At 33.8% G+C, this 24,522-nt stretch overlaps 2 protein-coding genes across 3 annotated transcripts; one reads left to right on the top strand and one right to left on the bottom strand.

Moving 5' to 3' along the window:
- Positions 1-215: 215 nt before the first annotated feature.
- On the bottom strand, positions 216-2,918 carry LOC123704353. Its single transcript, XM_045652709.1, has 7 exons — positions 2,837-2,918; positions 2,159-2,306; positions 1,551-1,747; positions 1,124-1,293; positions 874-933; positions 552-628; positions 216-290 (listed from the first exon to the last, which is right to left on the bottom strand). The coding sequence occupies exons 1-7, from the start codon at positions 2,846-2,848 to the stop codon at positions 235-237; spliced, it is 720 nt and encodes a 239-aa protein (XP_045508665.1). The 5' UTR covers positions 2,849-2,918; the 3' UTR covers positions 216-234.
- A 1,051-nt stretch (positions 2,919-3,969) lies between these two features.
- On the top strand, positions 3,970-21,651 carry LOC123704338 (glucose-6-phosphate exchanger SLC37A2). 2 transcript variants are annotated; one of them, XM_045652681.1, is made up of 14 exons: positions 3,970-4,392; positions 10,448-10,614; positions 11,668-11,748; positions 11,973-12,106; positions 12,565-12,697; positions 14,587-14,735; positions 15,069-15,134; positions 16,165-16,209; positions 16,929-17,115; positions 17,687-17,835; positions 18,903-19,026; positions 19,975-20,052; positions 20,539-20,650; positions 21,527-21,651. In XM_045652681.1, the coding sequence occupies exons 1-14, from the start codon at positions 4,232-4,234 to the stop codon at positions 21,600-21,602; spliced, it is 1,662 nt and encodes a 553-aa protein (XP_045508637.1). In that variant the 5' UTR covers positions 3,970-4,231; the 3' UTR covers positions 21,603-21,651. The 2 variants fall into 2 exon arrangements, with proteins under 2 accessions (XP_045508637.1, XP_045508638.1); XM_045652682.1 differs by lacking the exon at positions 16,165-16,209.
- The last annotated feature ends 2,871 nt before the right edge of the window (positions 21,652-24,522 follow it).

Here is a 24,522-nt window from a genome sequence, read left to right on the forward strand (position 1 = left end):
AGCATAAACTTGCTAAAATAAAGTTTTAGCTTTATATATCCTTATTTTTAAATAATATTGTTAATGACAAAGTATTTGTTTGCCTTTCCTTCACGTCGCAATGTAGCGATTTTATATTCATATAGGTAATTTTATATCGAGAGATGTAGGAAGTTGGAGAAGGATCTAATAGAATAATGATAATACCATCAACTCTTGTAATGTTTATTTAAATATCAAGATATATTCACGTAATTACGCCGCAGCCACTGTCGTGCCCGTGGCAGCTTCTGCTTTTTCGCCTCCTGTTACTGTAAATAAAATAAAAATATTTAACTACTAACCACATAGAATTACATTGAATATTACTAAGTATATTTATTACTATAATCAATGATCTAATTTAAAAAAAATCTAGAATCTTTAAGAACATTGTTTGAATTTGTATTAGAGGTTCGGAATTACTTTTTCATTAATTTATTCGTACATGACAGAGATTAAATATTATAATATACAAAAAAGAATACAATAAATATTAAATACCTAGTGTTTAGGTAATTTTTTTAACTTACCACCTGTACCAGTTTCAACGGTAGTATCAGGAATTTTTTGCGTTGTTGATGTTGTTTTATTTCGTGGCTTCCATTTACTGCAACAATATGTTATTTAATCAAGGATAAGTTTAAGTACATATTAGTGAATGTCTGATTATATATAATGCCAGAAAAGAGGGTACCTGTAATAATATACTACTGTTTGGCTGTGTTGATAAATAAATAAATAAATAAAGGCTACTTTTTAATCATATTTTATTATTTCATTGATTTCATCCAATACCTAGCTCCGCATAACAGATAATAATTATTAAATTTGCTATCAATAATGAATACTTACAATGTCATACGTGTTTTGGGCATATATCTGGCCGCCTGAGATCTGGTTTCCATAATCTCTCTGTAAATAAAATAAACAATAAAATCCCTTAATAAAAATATCTAAAAAGTAAGTAATGCTTGGATTAGATGATTAAAATAAAAATAAAAAAGCAAACAAAACCGAACCTGTGGTTCGAGTAGCATTATTAAAGAGGTTGACCATGTTTCTTAACTATTTAGTACTTAATTAAAATTATAAATGTATTTACTTCAATAGATTCACACTGATCATAGCACTTGGCAGCCTGGCTTCAACAGGATTGCTGACGATGATAATCGCATCGTCTTCTGTCCTGTTTTCAAACAGGGGTGTTTTAATCGACACATCGTAGTATTCCTCTGATTCTTCAATATCGTAGTAAATGTCGTTGGGTATTTGCTGTAACATTTTACAAGGAAAGACAAATTCTTTTTACATAATAAAAGAAGGCTTTTGCAAGAGCAAAAGTTTCTTGGACACTATTTTCTTTATAGCCTTACTTATAAGATCAGGGTTATGCAGATTTCTAAAACGCAAAACTTTTCTTAAATACGCCAAACCTTTTGTTTCTTGGACAAGCTTCAACATATCAGTTTTTTGATACAACTTTTATCTTGGAAACATTTGTCGTAACTCTTAAGGCCTTATAAACTAACCTTTTTCAAACTCGGGAACAGTTTTAGACTTTCCTTGATACTCATGCGTCTAGTGGACTGGGATAGAGCCCGTCTGATTGCCCGTCTGACTGGCCCTAAACCTTCGCTTTGCCGGATAAGAGTGAGGAGACGGATTACGGATTCATAGTCCCATTCCTTGGAGTCCACGTAGCCGGGAGGCGCTGATTCTATCTTGGCTACAAGGAAAGGAGTGCTAATTTCTGGTATTTAATAAATTAACAAACTGTATAACAGAGTAGTGAGTTATACTAAGGATGATAGTAACTACCATAAAATTCAAAATTCAAAATTCATTTATTCATTGCTTGAACACGTACATTAGATGTTTTACAAAGTAAAGAAATGACTAAAGAATATTTTATATCTATTTCAAACTGTTTCTGAGTTGTGTAATGGAAATGTTTGTGTCCATTTGAAATATCATAATAATCGTTTTTGAATGCACGTGAAATTCTATCAAAATTGGTCCAGCCGTTTCGCAGGTACAGCAAAAATTTGCCTAACGTATTTTAAAATTAATTTTAAACCGGTAGAGTCATCATTCTCTTTTATTCTGTACACTAAACAAATTTGTCTAACCATCTTACCTTTTAACTGTACATTAGGTATTTTCTGCAAGTCCTGAATGAAATTCTGTTTATGATATTCAACCAGCCTGTCTAGCCAGCCAGATTTACGGATTTCTAGACTGGACTGACTTATAGCTATAATGTATGCGTGTATTGTGAGCCATTTCTGTAATGGAAAATAGGAAAATAAATGTATTTATAATTCTAATCCTAACTGAATACCTTAAGAGTTATAATAAACTAGCTTTCCGCCCGCGGATTAGCCCGTTTTGTCAAAGAAAAACCCGCATAGTTCCCGTTCCCGTGGGATTTCCGGGATTGCGTCATTTTCCCGGGATAAAAAGTAGCCTATGTCCTTTCTCTGGTATCAAAATATCTCCATACCAAATTTCATGTAAATTTGTTCAGTAGTTTAGGCGTGATCGAGTAACAGACAGACAGACAGACAGAGTTACTTTCGCATTTATAATATTAGTATGGATTAAAAACTATAAACGAAAAGGTTTGAGAATGTCTTTTTTTAAAGGAAAGATCGTATATTATTTGGCGAAAAGATAGTCTGGTTTGACAAATAGACACAATTTCACAAATCCTACGTAAGTTTGTACACGGGTTCGGGAACGTAATGCAAATTAATGTTTTGAAAGGCTTTTCAGTCTGTTCTAAGTATAAAATTTTCATAAAAATAATACTTACAAATGAAAACATAACTAAATGCGATAAACGATTATTAGAAAAGCGTTTATGATTTAATTGCACAGTTCGTTAACTATCGATACATTATGAAGCAATTAACATTATCAGATATGTTATCGATTTTCAATGGATTTTTGATATTAGAATTTTCGTTATATCGAACATCAGAATATATTTACAATGAAAGAAAGTGGAAGAAAGTGGTGTCTACTGTACCATCACAAACGGTTAAAATAACGAATACTCTTTTTAAATTCAAATGTTACGCAAGGACGGATATGCCAAAACGTACGAAAAAGTGAAGTCCCATGTCCCATGTCGGGTAAGGGGCAGATGCTGGATGCATTATACATCTGTTTCACTGATCGATTTTCTTTACAACGTACAAAACTGGCTATTATTATAGCATATTTTTACATTTTACTTATAATTTAGTTTAGTTTTTAATCCATCCATAAATCAGAAGAAAACAAAATGAGACTTCATTGAATAATAATTTAAGGTATGCAAGTATGCATTTGTCTAACGTTTAACCTATTTTTAAAACATGCAAGTAGATGCAAGATGACGAAACCAAGAAAATCTGTATTAAATAGCTGCTCTATTATCACAGTCTATTATTATCACAGTCTAATAATTATTAGGTACTAGCTTTCCACCCGCGGCTTCGCCCGCGCAGTCAATGAAAAACCCGCATAGTTCCCGTTCCCGTGGGATTTCCGGGATAAAACCTATCCTATGTCCCGGGGTAAAAAGTAGCCTATGTCCTTTCTCGGGTATCAAAATATCTCTATACCAAATTTCATGCAAAGTAGTAGTTAAGGCGTGATTGAGTAACAGACAGACAGACAGACAGAGTTACTTTCGCATTTATAATATTAGTTAGTATGGATAATGTACTTTGTTGAGACACGCTATATTATAATGACTACTAATAATAATTAATTTGTTTTTAAATTATATAATGTGCGGTTTGTGGCGTGATTATCTCTATTTATAGCAAGTTTGAAGTTACTATTTTCTTTTGCCTATTTGTCATTTCTTCAATTATTTTACTAATTTATCATGCAGACCGTGTAAAGGAACGTTATCACTTGCAATTTGCAAAATTTTAGTTGACATTTGATCATGACGTGATTGTGACGTTTGGCATTTAAAAAGAGGACGTGTCAAATGATGAACGGGATTTGTGTTCGTAAACGAAAGTGAATTTTGTAAATAAAAGCAAACAAAATAACAATTATTAATCCCGCTGAATTCACCGCACAGTTATAAACCGTAAATAAGTGTCAAAGTTACGAGTTACGAGTTTTATTTCGAGTGTGAATAAATTATTGTTTTATTCATAAACAAAGTAGGTACAGGAACAATGCGTGTGGGATATTCGAAATTTGAATGACTCGGTGTGTTGGTGCCGCGAAAAAATTAATGAGAAAAAAGTTTTTACATTTTTTTAAAATGACTGGTGTACACAGAGACGCGCCGATCGGAATTCAGTGTTTACAAAAACTTAGTTCATGGCTTTGTCCTCGATGGCAAATAAACAGATTACGATGGTAAGTTTATATTTATAAATAATTATTATATAGTCTGTTATCTGTAGTATCTACCAGAAATTAATTTATCTCAGAAGTTTCTGAACTACATTCTCTTGTTACCTTGAATAAAAAAAGAGAAAAAATTAAATAAATTTTACTAGTTATATTATAAAAATTGAGAATTTACAAATAACTACATTCATGCCTAACAAGTGAAAAAATTCTTACATTAATTACAAATACATATGAGTATTTGAAAATACTCAAAAAGTTACACAATAAACTTATAGGCTGGTTGCAGAGGTTGACCGACCATCAGTGCGTACGTCAGTCGCGCTTGTCATATGTATGGAAATTCATAAAACCGTTCGTAGCTAGACCGACCATACGCACGCGTATTGTCATGCGCATTAGTGTCATAGTCATACACATTGTTGATGCATATCATCGGGACCGACGGTACGCACTGATGGTCGGTCAAGCTCTGCAACCAGCCATAATGTTTTACAATACCTACCTAATTATTCTTTTTAAATATATTATCTTCATTTTTCATACAAAGCATCTGTACAACTAAAGCCTTATTCAAATACATTAAAACAATAGAAACGCTGTTATCTATACATTGTGCCAGATCTAATAAATTATTACACATTACACATATTTACATAATATAGTTTGAAGGAAATAATATTTGAAGTTTGAACATATGGCCCAAACAGGTGGTTCAATTCATGAGATTACTAGCTGTCCCGGCAAACATTGTTCTGCTTTACTCTTATCACTTAGGGTTATGAAAAATAGGTGTTGGCTGTTTCTCAGAGCTACCCAATATGTACAGAAAATTTCATGAGAATCGGTCCAGCTGTTTGGAGGAGTACGGTAACTAACATTGTGACCCGGGAATTTTATATATTAGATACTAGCTTTCGCCTGTGGCTTTGTCCACATAGTCTAGGGAAAACCCGCATATATCATGTTCCCATGAAATTTACAGGATAAAACATATATTTTGTCCTCCTTCAGATTTGAAGCTATATCTGTACCAAATTTGAAGTAAATCCATGCTGTACTGCTATAAAAATGGAGAACAGACATACGGACAGACTTTCACATGTACATAAGATTAAATTGCATTACATATTGATTTAAAAAGCTTACACAAAATGTGATGTTTGCTAAAGTACTCAGGAAGTATTGATTGCTTGATAAAAAAGTAATTCAATTTTATTTGTATAGTTAGATAAAGATTAGATATGTTACAATAATATCTAATTATGATACTTTTTGCATATATTTTTTTATCTGATAAGAGTTAATGTAATATTCTTGTATAGTAGGCAATGTCACTTAAAAATATTGTAGTTAGTACAGTGGTAAAATATAACTACTGCAAGATGTGTTAAATAATTGCGGAGAAGCGAGGTGCAAATAAACAAAACTATTAATGATAAGGCCCTGGTTCTAATTTTGAACTTAAAAAATATAGCCTACTATGTAGATTTCCGCCCGCGGCTTCGCACATAGAGTTCCCATTCTTGTGGGATATCCAGGATTAAAAGTAGCCTATGTCTTATTCTGGGTCTTCAGCTACCCAAATTCCAAATTTCATTGTAATCGGTTCAGTAGTTTTTACGTAAAAGAATAACAGGCATCCATCCATCCATCATGACAAATTTTCGCATTTATAATAAATTTTTGCATTTATAATATTAAGTAGTAGGATACTTATCTATAGATACATTTTTAAATAAAAAAAAATGTGTGTGTGTACTAGTGTACACACGTGATACGTAAGAAGTGAAACTTCTTTATGACCTTATTTTTCAAAAAATAATTTACTATATGCAACTTTACAGAAATACGTCGAATCACGCGTGGTAGGGATAAGAAAAAGATGGCGCGTAACGGAAAAATGTCACGCGTAACGAAAAAATGTTTTTTTCCAACCCCGATAAAGAAGTTTCACTTTAAAAAGATCTTTACAAATGGAAAATGCAATGCAAAATGGAAATTGCATAGCTTTCAATGGATGATGTTAACACTTGACTATGCATGAATAATACAGGGTGTCTCAAAAGAAAGTTTATATTTTGTGGATGAATAAAAAAAAAAAGTAAGCGGTGTATTGAAAAAATGTTTATTCATTATTAAAGTGCATAATATGGGAATTTATTTCTTAAAAATAATATCGTCCAAATGCAGTCCATTGCGTTCACGGCACTCATTTAATCGAACACTAAAATTATTTATGACACCTCGGCAGGTAGACACAGTGACGGCTGCCATTTCGTGTCGGATATTTTCTTTTGGTTTTTTGGCATACACTTTAGATATAAGATACCCCCACAAGAAAAAGTCCATGGGAGTTAAATCAGGGCTGCGTGGAGGCTAATTTATATCACCTCTCCTAGAGATCAATTTTCCCGGAAAAATTTCATGAATTCGAGGTAAAGACATATTGGATGTGTGTGATGTAGCTCCGTCTTGCTGCAACCATGTTCTCTGGTTATAGCCAGGAAAGTTTTGCAGTGCAGGCACTAAAAACTCGTCTACCATCGCTCTGAATTTACTGTAACTGCACGCCCCCTTTCGTCTTCGAAAAAGTAAGGGCCAATAATTCCTCGCTAATTTCTATTCTTGTTAATTTCTTGTGGGGGGATTCTTAAATCTAAAGTGTATGCCAACAAACCAACTTCTCTAGAGCATTTAAAAGAAAATATCCAGCACGAAATGGCAGCCATCACTGTGTGTACCTGCCGAGCTGTCATAAATACTGTAATTTTACTGTTCGATTAAATGAGTGCCGTGAACGCAATGGACTGCATTTGGACGATATTATTTTTAAGAAATAAATTCCCATATTATGCACTTTAATAATTAATAAACATTTTTTCAATACACCGCTTACTTTTTTTTTTATTCATCCACAAAATATAAACTTTCTTTTGAGACACCCTGTATAAATCTTTATTAACTAACTATTGTGTTTTATTTAGATACATATAAAGAATGGTCCTCATCTGAGACATTGGTATGCAATCATCCTTCCTACTAATATTGTAAATGCGAAAGTTTGCGAGGATGTGTGTGTGTGTGTTTGTTATTCTTTCACGCAAATACTACTGAACCGATTACAGTGAAAGCACACATATAGAGGGTAACTTGGATTAACACATAGGATAGGTTTTATACCGAAAATCCCACGAGGACGGGAACTATGCGGGTTTTCCTTTGCAAACGCGGGCTGATATCTAGTCTAATAATTTTTAGATATCTCTTAAATCTTATCTAATAAGTCATTCCATTGTTTGTTTCAAAGAAAGTTTAAACATTATCTTCTAATTAGCATGATTGTTACGTAATAGTACAAGTGCCGCAGTCATATCTTGATAATTATCTGCATAATAATGTGTGACTCACATCTCTCAATGATGTTCTTTTATAACATTATCAAATACCATCTGCACGCAGTTTCAACTGTGGACGAACCTGCCTGCTCTCTCAAGAGTATATCTATAGCGTATCTATATATTATAGAGTATCTATAGTGTTATTCTGATGCATGATTTATTACTGCAAAGTTTCACGAATTCCGTCCAGTATATCTCCAGTATCCATCCTCACAAACTGTCGCATTTATAATGTTATTTAGCTGTGCTCCGCGGTTTTACCGGCATTGCTCCGCTCCTGTTGGTTTTAGCGTTATAGCTTTTATAGCCTTATAGAAACACCGAAAGCATTTTTCAAATCGGACCAGTAGTTCCCGAGATTAGCGCGTTCAAACAAACAAACAAACTCTTCAGCTTTATAATATCATAAGTATAGATTTACATATTCGTGCGAATGGCGAGGCAAATAACTAACACGCATGTAAACAGTGCAATGGTAAAGTGTAAAGGTGTAGATAGGTTACCAACCAAAAACGGCTAATCATATGTGAATGAAACTTCGTATAGAGAGAGATTATTCTCTGAGCTTTATTCAAAACCTCGTACGAAACCTTGCTGTTAAACTAGTCAATTCTATCTTAACATTAATTTACACTTTTTATAATAAAGTAAAATTTATGTAACTTCTAAACACTGGTTGCTATCCTTGACATACATTCGCCTCTGGGTTTACTCATCGTTTGAATGTAATTGCATTTTTAACAGTAATTGCACGCTATCAAGGAGAGATGTATATTACTCGCTTTTCGCACGCGGTTTCGCTCGTGTGGTCAAAAGAAATTCGCATGGAAATAAGATGTTTCAACGCGGTAAAAAGTAGCCTCTACCCTCCTAACTATCTCCAGGTACAAAAATTATACAATAATAACGCCCCCTTGCGACGTGAAACAAAGACAAACAAACTGCACACTTTTATAGTATTCAAAAAGGATATTTATTACCTTTTATAGTATAGGATTATAGAAGATATAGAAGTAAGGGACGTCAAATGAAGCGTTGGGAAGACGATCTGAAAAAAGTGGCCGGCTCAGAGTGGATGCGAACAGCGAGAAATAGAGAGAGATGGAAGTCTTTAGAGGAGGCCTTTGTCGAAAGACAAACTGTTAATTATTGAAACCCATTGATAGAAAAAGTAATTGTTTAAGAAAATTGTAAATATTATTGTAAAAGATACTAAAGTTGTAACTATTGTAAAATATTTAACAGTAATAAAGGCTTATTTTATTTTATTTTATTTTATTTATTTATTTATAGTATAGGATTGGAGAAGGAATTTCATTTGCTAAGATTTATATTGACTAGCTACTGCTCGTGACTTCGTTTGTCAAACATTTATTCACAGGAACACATAAACTCTTCAAATAATAATATAAGTAATTAGCTGCGCCGCGCGGTTTGCCTCCACTCCTGTTGGTCTTAGCGTGATGTTATATGGCCTTTGCCTTCCTCGATAATTAATGAACTATATAACACCGAAATAATTTTTCAAATGGGACCAGTAGTTCCTGAGATTAGCGCATTCAAACAAACAAACTCTTCAGATATATAGTATTATTTGTAATGGATAAAACTATTATGTCTAGCAACGTTATCGGTTATATTGTAACATGACCGTCGGCCATGACTTCTATTGCAATTAGTCATTCTTATGATATCGTGTTTAAACATCCTACATACATAGGTTGAATGAAATAATAAAGGCTTTGTTAATGATAATAAGAAAAATAGAACTAATTTATTACTAGAATATTACAAACGCGAGATTTTATAATAATGTATGGATGTATGTTTGTTACTATTTCATGTGAAAACCATTGAAATGCATGTAGCTTACCTACCATGTACGTATGTATGCTAAATTTCATTGTTATCGGTTCAGTAATATTTGCGTGAAATACACATACATCCATCCTGACAAACTTTCGCATTTATAATATTAGTAGGATAGGATTATTATTACCTACTAGCTGCTCTCCGCGGTTTTACCCGCGTTGCTCCGCTTCTGCTGGTCTTAGCGAGATGATATATCATATAATAATATAGCCTTCCTCGATAAATGGACTATCTAACACCGAAAGAATTTTTCAAATCGGTCCCGTAGTTCTTGAGATTAGCGCGTTCAAACAAACAAACTCTTCAGCTTTATAATACATATTAGTATAGATTTATTGTGGTCAACATGGATAATGGATATGACTATAAGGTCCTAACTACTATGACTATGACGTCATTAATATTTACACCTTCACTCCAATACTTTCCAGGTACCAAGTGAGTGTGCTAATCCTAACCTACTTCACATAGGTACATGACATATCACATACTACATCAGAACTGTAGTGCGCTACAAATAGTCATTTATAATGTATAGGCACATTACTTCGTCACTATATTACTGGTATTATAAGTTTGTTTGTCCTTCTTTCACGTCTCAACGGAGTGGTTTTATGGTATGATTTTTTTGCCTGGAGATAGTTAGGAAGCTAAAGGGTGATATAGACTACTTTTACCGCGGTGAATCATTTCATTCCTTGGCTACGCAGGTGGAAAACTAGTATTACCTAGTATAGATTTAATATTTAGAATTTACCATACGTAAATTTCATTCTAATGTATTCCAGGTACCAAGTGAGTGTGCTAATCCTAACCTACTTCACATACATGACATATCACCTCACACGGAAACCGATCTCGGTGGTTAAGAGCATACTACATCAGAACTGTAGTGCGCTACCACCGCCTGATTTTGTGCCGGCAGACGATCAGTGGTGTAACTGGCCGCCTTTCAGTAAGTAAACTAAGAGCTAGCGCGCAAGAGCAACTTTTGTCTCCGCAAATATTTTGTCTCTCCCATCAACTCTATGGGGAGTTGCGTCGCTACGTGCGCGCACTTTCTTACTAGCCCATTGAGTTGATGGGAGAGACAAAATAGTTGCGGAGACAAAAGTTGCTCTTGCGCGCTAGCTCTTATTTATAACATAGGTATATTAATTCAATTGGACTACTTCTAGAAGCACTTTTGAATCGTCATAACATATTTTTAACATTTACCACCGATTCGGAAAGCAGTTTCTATGAAGAAGAACCGGCAAGAAACTCTATAGGTAGTTGCTCTTTTAAAATCATGTCAATATACAATTTAATTTTATATTGTACCTATATCTAAACTAAATACTTAACATAAGTATAATTCATAAAGGATTGTTTGATTTCACACAAAATAACGCAATACCTACATTTTACTTCATAGTCTAAATTAACTCCTTAAAAATGCTGAAAAACACGCTTATACTCATGTGATTATTGAATTATCACAGATCCTTGATAAGTGTACAAAATTTGAATGAAATCCGTTAAAACTTAAAAGTGGATCAAAATCTAGTCTAAAGGAGTCGGTTACATACAAACATACAGGAGAAGCCAATAAAGACGTGTTAAATATCATATTTTTGCGAAAAGTAAATTATATCATTTCTCACGATAAAGTCCTTACTGCATTATATCATCAATCATAGACAGAGTTATTTTAACATTAATTATATTGGTAAGAATTGTTACTCAAGTATTAATTTTATGGTTATGGACCGGATTAGGGTGCTATTCCAAAAATAATGTGCGAGGATGTTTAGCGAGGAATGTGTTTGTAAATAACCAATCATATCGCTTCATTTATCTTTAAAGTTGAAGTGTTTATCGTTTGAAGCGATACTATTGGTTATTTACAAACACATTCCTCGTTACACATCCTCGCACATTATTGGTGGGAAAGCACCCTTAGCGACAAGTAAATAAAAATATTTTATAAAATATCACCATGGTATAGTTTAATTTCTAATTACAGACACAAATGACGCGAACACGCTTCTTGGAACGTTGGACTCTGCGTTTCTTTTCAGTTACGCAGCGGCCATGTTTGTTTCCGGTGAGTATAGTGCGGGCCAAATTATTTGGGACAATCTTTTTTTAATGATCTAATAGAAAATGAATAATGATATTAAGAATGAATGATTTCAGATACGTTTCTTGTTGATTTGATAATAAAATGTAATTTTTATAAAAAAAATAATGTTCCGAACCCGTTTTATTCACAATATCATGCTAAAGAGCTTTTTGCATTAAAAATTCTAACCCCGTAAACTCTTACAGGTATGATAGCTGAGCGAGTGGATCTTCGGTACTTTCTGTCACTCGGCATGATGTTCTCCGCGATCTTGTGTTATTTATTCGGTCTCGCGAAAACATTGAATATACACAACATATCTTATTATTTACTTGTACAGGTATGTATTGATTTACTGGCATATTTAAACCATTTTTTGATTATTATTTATAAGTACATTAATATGTTATTAATTCTCTTTTCAACTTTGTATCATTACACTTTTCTTAAAATCTGTTAATGTTAGGATTAGGATAATAACTTCTTTTAAGAATTTGAAAATATTATAGCTTGTAGTATACAGACAATTTAATTTTTTTTGTGATATTTATTTATCGAAATTCTTTACTAAAATATCTCCCCTTTTTAAAAATGTAGTCCTCCGCCATCTCTTTTGGATAAACTCAAAAACGGTTGCCCCGAATTTCGTCGTATTTTCACCGATGCAAAGCGTATTTCTTGACGAAGCGAAGATATTATTATATGTATAAGCGCTAAGGCAGAAGACATGGCTTCGAATCCTGCCTCTTGATAGATTTCTTTCTATTCTTTATAAAAATATAAATAAATCTATTTCAGGCAGGGGCTGGTGTAGCACAAACCACAGGTTGGCCGGGAACAGTAGCCATAGTAGGAAAATGGTTCGGTAACACGAAAAAGGGCTTGATTTTTGGCGTGTGGAACTCTCATACGTCACTAGGTAATATTTTGGGTGAGTATCATGTTTCTTTAGAATTGGAATAGTTTTTTTGCGTTGTTAATATTCGTTTTTAGAGGTATATGAGTATGGCCGCCAAATATTGTACAATAACAGTCGTGAAATCGTAACACACCGTAACATACGTGACTGATAGTAACATACGTGATTTTGTTAAGCGTAGTGTACATTACAACTAATAATGCAGGAGATTTTTTTTACATTTCTGTTTTATATTGTTAATTAAATTATTTGATTAAATTACTTTAAAACTCAATAAAACAAATTTAAATATTAAAGAAAAAGTTTTATTTCTCAAATTTTGTATTTCTATAAGACTTACAAATGCAAGAATCATTCACAACTTATGATATTAATTACGAATACGAATTATTATAGTAAAAAAGTTACTAACTTCCGAAACATATATAGTTTTTGAAGTGGGTTCTCTTTATGTAAAAAAGTAAATTTTTAACTTTAGATTCTCTAGTGAGTACTACCCCTAAGAGCCGCTCACGGATGTTACGTAACACAATAGTAACACATGGTATCATTCGTGAATAAAAATATGGTTGGACATAACCTAAAAAGCCTTTATTCGCCAAAGTATTGTAGTAATAAGACGCCGCATAGTTTTATTTGTTACTAGAATACTAAAGCTACACACATAATTTAAATAATATAGTAAATTTGTATTCTTACCTTGCATAATTCTCACTCAAAATTATAAAAATGTTGCGAAGCAAAAATGCCGACTACCTTTCGATTAACTTTGACAGTAACAAAATGGCGATTTTTTTTCTAAAGGTTGGCCAACATGTAAATCGGTGTTGCCACTACTTAAAAATATTTTTGTGGCTTGGATATCTAGTTATTTAGGGTGTTATTTTATGGTAACCGTGCGTGAAGTATCATTCGTGAAAAAAAGTGAGACATAGTTTTAAGTGAGTTTTATATTAATTTCTTTTATGTTATTTTTATTAGAACTTGTTAAAACTATCCACAAGTTTACAGAATAATTTAGAAATACCAAAATTTTACAGGTATCAATAGATTTTTGCATAATTTTGTGACTTCAAAGTGTGAGATGACTAAGTGGGACACATGATTTTAGTATGGAAAGGAAAATAAGCATTTCAAAAAAAAAAATATTGAGCTTGTTAAAGGCACTCAAAATTAATTTAAATTATTAATATAATGATAAATATAACATAGTGAAGCTGAAACTATTTAAAAACTACCATAATTACTATATAAAAAAATCTGGTGCTATATAAAATGACAAGGACATTTTTTTTTTCTTGAATGTACAATTTTTGGCGGCCATACTCATATATATTTATATCCCAAACCTACTTTTTTTTTCTTGAAATTAATTTAGTATATTTCGATATTACTGATATTCATCAAAGCGACACGTTACCTTATATGTATATATATTGGTGATATATTCAAAATTTAATAAATCTAGTATCTTCCTTATAAATTGATTACTTTATAAGGAAGTATATTTATTACTAGCTGTGCTCTGGGATTTTACCCGCATTGCTCCGCTCCTATTGTTCTTAGCCTGATGATATAATATAGCCTATAGCCTTCCTCGATAAAGCTATCTAACACCGAAAGAATTTTTCGAATCGGACCAGTAGTTCCTGAGATTAGCGCGTTCAAACAAACAAACAAACTCTTCAGCTTTATAGTATTAGTATATATTTGTCCGTCTTTCACGTCGCTGTAGAGCGATTTTATTGTATAGAGGCTAGAGAGTGTTATAGACCAACTTGTTCCAAAATCCAGTCCAATAGATGGCGTTTTAATAATAATGTGACTTGTGAAAAGTTTCGTTCACCACGCGAGCGAAGTCGCGGGTAACAACTAGTCAATAATCTACAAATCTCTTACAGGTACAATAATGGCGGCAGAATACGTGGAACACGATTGGTCGCTATCTTTCATATACCCAGCTTTAGTTATGGGTATAATTGGATTCTTTGTGTTCCTGTTTCTCGCACCAGAGCCTAGGTGTGTGGGACTCAGTGTTGATCGGTCTTCGGTAAGTGTGGTACATATGTTAAAATTTATAATAATAAAATTTATTTGATTTGATACTTTTTTGTGTCCGTACTTGCATTTGTAAAAATTAAAGTTGATAAGTCACTTTAGTAAGGAAAATGTAAGGCGCAAAGACAGGAATTGTTGTAAATGTGAGTAAATCAAATCATGCAACAATTAAAAGTTTATTTAAAAAAAATTTCGACCACAGAAAACACTCGCTTTAATTACCTACGTTATAAAGATATGACAAAATTTATTCACTTTCGCACAAATATTTTATAAAAGCTGCATCAAAATCGGGCCAGCAATTTATATATTTTTGTACTTTCAGCCAAGCAGACAGCCCCGAAGGTCGATAGATGAAGACGAACCCTCACAAGTTATAGTTGGTGATCAGGTTTGTGTCTTTTTATAAGAAAATCTTAATGGGCCACACATTGGGCAGCGTTGGCCCAACAAATGATCGTCGATGTTTGACCATTACGGCAATTATGAAACATTTAGAATGACGGCCGTTCATAGACATTTAGTCTCTACACTATCGTGATTGCATCGACTCGCCCAACATTGCCCAATGTGAAGAGAGCCCGTAATCATTTTTCACAACAAAATAATACATACAGTGCATGGCAATAATATTGGCACACTTTTTTTATTTAATTTTTTAATCACGACTTGGTTGAAATAAGCTTTATTTCTTCTAATAATTTTCATAACTAGTGCATCTAATTGATTTGTATTTTTTTTCTGTCTAATTATTTACTTATCACGCACTTTATATTACTTTCCTTTTCCTTAATTTGGGTGATAAGGCCTTGCGACAGTTGTTATTGTTTTGATTATTTTTAATTTTGTCTACAAAAAAAAAATGATTTTTGTCAATATTCGAATGCATCGATTTCTATACCTCATTCAACAGTTATGTTATTATGATGCCTGTCATAATAATAATTGATTAAAAATTTCCAATTAATCATACATACACTTAAAACAACTTGAGTATGATATAAAATCAATCCATTATACGAGTATGGTAGTACTAAACACAATAACAGCTGTCCCAGAAATTAAGTAAAACATGCAAAATACTCAAACGGTTACTCAATTTTAAGTTGGTATTAAGTTTATGGCCTCTTCAGAGATCAATCTAACACTTACCAAACGATTACTGACAATAAAGACTCGATATTGCTTAGAAATCTGTCTGACAGATCCGACTAGATAATAAAAAATGAATTAGAGAAAAAGATATGTATTGACAAAGAAAATAACTATAAAGTCAAGTGAAATTAAGGCATTAAATAATAATAAAATAATGAATGTTCTGTCAAACAACCACTTAACTCTAACTCAAAGTTAAGTACCATTTGAGTATCGTTTGAGTACACTAAAATAACACAGCACTGTAATAATCGCATGTTTCGCAGACGGCCAGCTTGCGGCCGAACCGGCATTCAGCCAACTCGCCACCGGTAAGTTTTCAAGTACACTTCTGGTAGAAATAAGGGAACAGTTTCAGAATTTCTGTATGGTTAATGTTGTTGGGGAAATGGTACACTGTTTGTAAAAATACGTGTGTCACTCGGGGACTGGGGCGGTTGCGCTATTGCATGCTATGCCTTCAAGCCACACCTCCGCCCGTCGGAGTGGGCAGCGTGAGGTTTTTTCGTTACGGAATTTCTGGATTCGGTCCCCGCGCTCAAGGCCCGCGATAGAAGCTATGCAATAAAAATAAGGGATCGTCGTAACGAATATTATTGCACACATACAAAAATATTTTTTTATGGTTAATGTTGTTAGGAACGTACATTATACATTATAGTAATAACTAATTATTCCAATAGTTTTGGTTTAGTAAGGGAACAATTTATGTTAAAATATAAGGGTATATTGATTGACCAATTTTTTAATTAGTTGACCACACAGATTAATAAACTTATTTGTTAAGTAAATTGCAAAAATTAAATGTGTGTTGAGTGATGTCATGTAAATTACTTCAGAAGTTGCTTTGTTATTGTTAAGGTATTAGTAATACCGTTGTTAGAGAATACGTTACAAGGAGAAAATTGAAATTATTAAAAAAAAAATTTGGTGGGAGACCCTGTTCATCGTAGTTTTGATCGTAAATTTAAGCTTGTGTAATAAATTACCTTTTATGTGTACGTGTCGTAATTACATGTACATATTACAGTACCAAGAAGACGAACCGTCAGAAGAAACATCACTCCTTTCAAGGCGGCCGCGACAAACTAATGCCGTCTCGCTCACACGCGCGCTAGCTATACCGGGAGTTATAGAGTTCTCTCTTTCACTCTTCTTTGCTAAGCTCGTGAGCTACACGTTTCTGTATTGGCTCCCGTTGTATATAAATTCGTCAAGTGAGTATATTTTGATTTGATATTTATTTATGTTAAGCACTGTATTCATCCTACGAATGTTATTAATTTATTATTATTTTTATAAATGCGAAAGTTTGTATGTTTGTTTGTTATTCCTTCACGCAAAAACTGCTGAACCGATTTTCATGAAATTTGATTCACTGGGTGACTTGGATTCACTCATAGGATAGTTTTTATCTCGCAAATTATTTGTTCATTTTAACGGTATTTTGGTAATTTGCGATTCATTTCTATACTTAATATTATAAAGAAGAAAGGTTTGTAATTGTGTAATTATGTATGTATGTATGGTTTTCACGCATAAACTACTGGACTGATTTCAAAAATTCTTTCACCATTAGAAAGCTGCATCTTCACTGAGCAACATAGGCTAGGTTTTATCCAGGAAATCCCACGGGAACGGGAACTATGCGGGGTTTTTTTTGAAAACGGGGGCGAAGCCGCAGGCGGAAAGCTAGTTTGTTATATAGATGATAATATTTTATATTTATTGGCAATAGTATTTTTGTACTTATATCTGTGGTGTATAAATAATATTGTACACTTCTAGCCGCACTAACACCCCGACAATCCGGTGAACTTAGCACTGCGTTTGACGTGGGCGGAGTGGTTGGTGCTATAGTGGCCGGAGTGTTAGCAGACGCAGCCGGGTGTCCAGCGCTAGTGTGCACCGCTTTCTATGCGTTATGTGCGCCTACGGTAAGTTATATGGTTTTTTTTTTTGGGAAAAAATAATGTGTGTACTTATGTACACGCGTTAGAAGTTATACTTTATACAACTTGAACATAGTTATCAATTTTCATACCACCTACAACTAACTTCATGCTGTTAAATTTATGTGTCGGTGTGCGCGCGCATCGTAAAAATTCACTCTCATCATTTTTCTCCATCGCGCCAAAAGAAGTATAACTTCAAAAATTATGCGGGTAGTTTGAAGTACATATACACTATACGGGGTATCTCATAAGTGTGCAGTGAAAATGTAGGATTTGGTAGGGTGCTATTTAGTATTTACTGAATATATTGTATAAGATGTCTTGTTGATTTTTGAAGTGAAACTTCTTTATCGGGATTGGAAAAAAATTTAGTGTAACATTTTTTCGTTACGCGTGACATTTTTCCGTTACGCGCCATCTTTTTCTTATCCCTACCACGCGTGATTCGACGTATTTCTGTAAAGTTTCATAGTAAATTGGTTTTTGAAAATAAGGTCATAAAGAAGTTTCACTTCTTAAGTGTGTACACTAGATCACGCACACATTTTTTTTTATATAATATCAAATATGTATGTATGTATGTATGTCTTGATGGTAGTTTTTAAATATACAAGGTGTAAGGTGTAAGGGTTTAAATATACAAAATTTAAAATTAAGATCTAGATATTAAACCAAAGGTTGAATTATTATTGTCAAATAAAATAAAAATAATATTATTCATTTGAAAATGTCTTAAAAATTTCCTAAATCGTAAACACCGCCAGAATCAATGCACTTGTGTGCGTGCGCGTATCGCCAAATTTATGTGTGTGCTAACTTCTACCTATCTAGGTTGTTGAACTGAATTGTGCTTTTGTAATGTCAACACGTTCGCTTTTTAGTGGCGGACAGGAATGAAATCTAATTTAAAAAAAAAACGTTTTTTTTTTCATTAGATCTAAAATGTTATCGATTCTGAACCATTTCTGAAAATTTGGCCGATCATTGAAAACTAACCCTGTATGTACTTATGCTTTTCAATAAAAAATACTTTTTATTTTATTTCCCAGCTCCTTCTCTACCAATGGTGGGGAGCTACATCGTACGTGTTGAATGTAACACTATTGGTGATTGCCGGCGTGTTGGTGAACGGGCCGTACGCTCTCATCACCACCGCTGTTAGCGCGGAGCTTGGTGAGTGATGAAATGTGATGATGAAGATTTTTTGTAATTTTTAGGTGTTTTTTGTGTGTTGGGTGACAGGGTTAGAGATGGGTGATTGATGAATTTGCGAAAATAGATATTTAAAAGTGAAACTTTTATTACATCGTCTCAAACTTTTTGGTCTGTGTAGCGCATGTCGCGTGACGCACGATACGTACGATAATTATCGTACAAATACGATAATTTTTAGTTAAATGTCTATAGTGTGAAAGAAAGTTTCACTTTTACCGTGGTTTCATAAAACCACACAACATTTTTTTGTATTTTTTTTGGGGATTTTTTCGCTCCTGAACGGGCTAAACGTTATCACCATCATAGTGCTAGGTGATGTAATAACTTTCAAATACATATAACTTTTTGGGGTTTTGTGTACGATGGTGATGACAAGAGATGGTGATGAAATGGGCCGCACTTGGGCCGATAATGTATGGAGCTGGATGGTGAGATGATGAAACGACATTGAAATACGATATTCACAAATGATGACATTGTATACCCTGTCCAGATTTCGTATATAGCGTCAAAAAATTACGTTCCATTGCAGACAACAACATCTCTAACACCCTGTATAATATTTAAAATGACTTCGTAAATATATAAAAATTCACGTGAACAAAAATATAATTTTGAATTTTTTTATATAATATTTATAAATTACTAGCTTACCGCCCGCGGCTTCGTCTGCTTTGTCTCAAACCTAATAAATTATATACTAAAACCTTCCTCTTGAATCACTCTATGTATTAAAAAAAACCGCATTAAATACCGTTGAGTAGTTTTAAAGATTTAAGCATACAAAAGGACAAAGGGACAGAAAAAGCGACTTAGTTTTATACTATGTAGTGATAATTTGTTAGAGAATTTGCAAAATTATTTATTCATTAAAAAAGGTATAACAATAATAATAACTATTTGCAGGTACCCACAGCAGTTTGTCGGGTGATTCTCAAGCTCTGGCTACAGTCACTGCCATAATAGACGGCACCGGGAGTATCGGTAAGTTGTAATGGTAAACTATGATCCATACTAATATTATAAATGCGAAAGTAACTCTGTCTGTCTGTCTGTTACTCAATCACGCTTTAACTACTGAACCAATTTGCATGAAATTTGGTATAGAGATATTTTGATACCCGAGAAAAGACATAGGCTACTTTTTATCCCATGAAATAGGATAGGTTTTATCCCGGAAATCCCACGGGAACGGGAACTATGCGGGTTTTTCTTTGACTGCGCGGGCGAAGCCGCGGGCGGAAATCTAGTATTATAAATGCGAAAGTTTGTGAGGATGTGTGTGTGTGTTTGTTACTCTTTCATGTAAATACTACTGAACCGATTACAATGAAATTAAGCACACATGTAGAGGGTAACTTGGATTAACACATAGGATAGGTTTTATCCCGGAAATCCCACGGAACGGGAGCTATGCGGGTTTTTCTTTGAAAACTTTTATTTTTCTTTAATATTATTTAATTTTTGCAGGTGCAGCCGTGGGCCCGATGCTAGCGGGCGTTGTGTCTAGCGCTGGGTCTTGGTCGCATGTATTCTATATGTTGATTAGTTGCGATTTCATGGCCCTGTTGTTGTTGTTACGGTGAGAAATTATTTAATAAGAAATACTTATAAAATTCCAGACGCATTTTTTTTCAAATAGATGAATTCTTAAAACTCTGTGTGTTTAGTGTACACCCATAACAAGCAACCCAACTTTGCCACCAGCACGTGAGCTATCGTTTAAGATTATGTTTTCATAGACAAAATGCTCACATTAGAGAAGCGGTAAATGCCGGTGTAAAATTAAGCAAAAAATTTGTGACTTAATTTTGTTGTATTAAGTATTTTTTACGTGATCAGTGTATGCAAAACTACAAGTCCCTTCGCGCTTAGTATACCAATATTGGGACACCCTGTATTGGCTATGTGCGAAGTGGGTGGTAGGGAACGGCAAATCGACCGTAGCGCACGACGTGGCAGAAATGTGAATTAATTCTGGGCTGTCATGTGTCAAATTGCTTTATTTTCATAACTTCCTTTATAATTTTAAGTAAAAACATAAAAATTAGCAATATGGGTCATAGTACATGCTGTGTCGTAAATTGTAAAAACAATGGGAAAAACAGTTCCTGCAAGTTTAATTCGTTTCCAACATCAAAGTGGACATTACAGCAAAGACAAAAATGGATAGCTGCTGTGTAGAGAAAAAATTATGTTTCACCAGGAAGAAAATCGCTAGGTATAATAATATACACACTCACTTTTTACACTATTTTTTCAATTTCGTTGAAAAACTAGTCGAAAATCAATATCACAAAAATATCTTATCATCTCGTTGACATCAGTTGAAATGATTTTACAGATGACAAGTCCTGAATAGTTGCGGCCACTAGAGGCGCTGTCATCGCGCACACAACGAATATACACACTTTTCTACCAAAATATGCTAATAATGTTTTTTTATTTATATTTACAGAATGGCAAGATCAGAAGTGATGAAAATCAGACAAGAGAGGCGGCTTGCATCACCGCGGCTAGTTCGTATCGAGTAACAGTATTATGGTGCAAATATTTATAATAAAATGGATAATTATGACGGTGTTTTGTGTTTTATTTACCCCTAATCTTTATATATATAAATCTCGTGTCACAATGTTTGTCCTCAATGGATTCCTAAACCACTTAACCGATTATAATAAAATTCGCACACCTTCAATCCAACTTGAGGGATAGGATAGTTTAAATCTCAAATCGTTTTAGAGAAAGCGGGCGAAGCCGCGGGCGGTAAGCTAGTAAATATATAAGTATGTAATTATTATGCATGTTTATCAGCCATCAGGTTTCCATAACACAAGCGAAAAGCTAAGTAACACATCACAAACCAAAACCCGCTGAATCCATATTTTAGTAGTTTACCTAAATATTAATACTTACAATAATATATCCACTTTTGCCACCATTTATCCACCAATGCTTGGATAAAACTTATTCGTCGAATAATGTATAAAACTACCATTTTAAAAACGTATTCTAATTGCCCGTATTTGACAGTTTACGTGACATATTAATATTATCGTGTAATACTTTATTGGACGGATAAGTTTTATCCAAGCATTGAAAAATCGGCCCTTATTGCAATAGTTATGAGGAAGTGATTACGGAGAATCGCCCACTCAACCGTCGTGACGACATCCCTAATCATTTCAATTAGAATTTAATTAAATTCGTTAAAATCCATACTAATATTATAAATGCGAAAGTAACTCTGTCTGTTTCTCAATCACGCCTTAACTACTGAACCAATTTGCATGAAATTTGGTATAGAGATATTTTGATATCCAAGATACATAGGATAGGTTTTATCCCGGAAATCCCACGGGAACGGGAACTATGCGGGTTTTTCTTTGACTGCTCGGGCGATGCCGCGGGTGGAAAGCTAGTATTAAATAAGTATGTATTTAAAAATTATGTATGTTTATCAGCCAATTGGTTTCCATAACACAAGCGAAAAGCTTAGTATGGGATCAGATTGGGCCGTGTGTGTAATAATTTCTTGCAGTATTTATTTTTATTTACCCCTATTTTACTAAATTACTAATTACAGAGTGGTTCTAAATTACGTTGACAAATTTCAAAATAATAAATTTAAAAAATGGGACATGCTGCGTTGCTTTTGTTTTTTAATTATTATTTTCACATGTTTTGGCGCCAACTTAACGTTATTTGTGAAGAGAATAAATTAAAAATTAGTCATTTTTTACTATGTCTGCTCAACGAGGTGCAATAATATCCTTATATGAGGCTGGTAAGCGGCAGTGCGCGATAGTGTGACTTCTCAGTATTAGTCGGCAGTTAGTTTCTTCTGCTATTAAACGCTACGATGTGCTTGGCCATCTTGGTGACTGTCTGGGAAGAGGCAGAAAAAGAACTGTAAAGACGCCTAGGCTTCGAGATATCGCCAAACAAAGATAGACCCGCAATTCACAAGCCAAGGTAAGAAAAATGGCTCGAGATTTAGGTGTAAGTCATTCAACGTTACAACGAGTTGTTAAAAATGAGCTCAAGTCAACAGCATACAAGCTTCGAAAAGCGCAGCGGTTGGATGATAAAGATAAAAAAATACGCCTTGAAAGATGTCGCTTACTGAAAGCGCGCTCCGCTGGTGAAGCGTGGAAAAATATTTTTTTCACCGATGAAAAAATTTTTCAGATTGAACGGTCTCATAACCGCCAAAACGATAAAGTTTACTCTTCTAGTCGCCCTGGAGCCACAGCAATTATCCCCCATCGGAAAAGACCGGATTCAGTCATGGTTTGGCGTGGCATTTGCTCAACAGGCAAAACTCCTCTCGTTTTCGTAAAAAAAGGTGTGAAAATGAATCAAGAAATATACCGACGCGATATTTTAGAGAGTGTAGTTCTTCCTTGGAACCAGTAGCACTTCGGTGACCAACCGTGGACTTTTCAACATGACTCTGCTGCATCTCACAGGGCCTCAAATGTGCAGTAGTGATGTATGGGCCATTTCCCAGAGTTCATAAGTTCCAAGGAATGGCCTCCATTTTCATCAGACCTTAATCGAATGGATTGCAGCGTATGGTCAATTCTAGAGGCGAAGGCCTGTGCAACATCACACAGAGGTGTAGACGCTCTGAAGGCAACACTTACTCGTGAGTGGGACAAAATATCTGAAGAGGAGGTACGGAAAATCGTCGAAAACTTCAGAAAACGTTTAAGTCTTTGTATTAAAGCTAAAGGTGGTTATTTTGAAAATAAATAGATATTTACATTAAAATAATACTGTATTTTTATTATAAAGTAGTCACCGATATACTGTGTAAATGAAAAATAAAATAAATCGTAAAATAAGTTGTCAACGTATTTCAGAGCCACCCTGTAAAAATGCGTGTGTACTGAGTACACGTGTAAAAGTGAAACTTCTTTGGTAAGATATCAAAGTCGTGACGTCACATGACGTGACGGTATTGCTATGACGCGACCTTGAAATTTCACTCTCAACGCGAGAAGTTTTACTTCTTCTGCAGTCAAGCTTAATTTTCACAACAAAGCATGATAATTTTAACTGATGGTTTATGACAAAAATACATTTTCACTTTTGTGATTTAGAAAAATGGGTCACTACTATAATTAAGACTGTAATGTATTTCTGTGCCAAATTTCTTACCGAAGCTACTTACTATATTTGTAAGATAGAGTAACAAACATTCATTTTTATAATAGCTCTACCGCGCTTTGACTTTAAACTTAACATTACATAAATCTTAGATACATAATTATATTATAGTATAAAATATATCTTTTTTAAAGTGAAATTTTTATTACATCGTCTCAAACTTTTTGGTCTGTGTAGCGCATGTCGCGTGACGCACGATACGTACGATAATTATCGTACAATTACGATAATTTTTAGTTAAATGTCTATAGTGTGAAAAAAAGTTTCACTTTTACCGTG

The sequence above is a fragment of the Colias croceus genome, chromosome 29, assembly GCF_905220415.1.
Source record: "Colias croceus chromosome 29, ilColCroc2.1".
NCBI classification, from domain to species: Eukaryota; Metazoa; Arthropoda; class Insecta; order Lepidoptera; family Pieridae; genus Colias; species Colias croceus.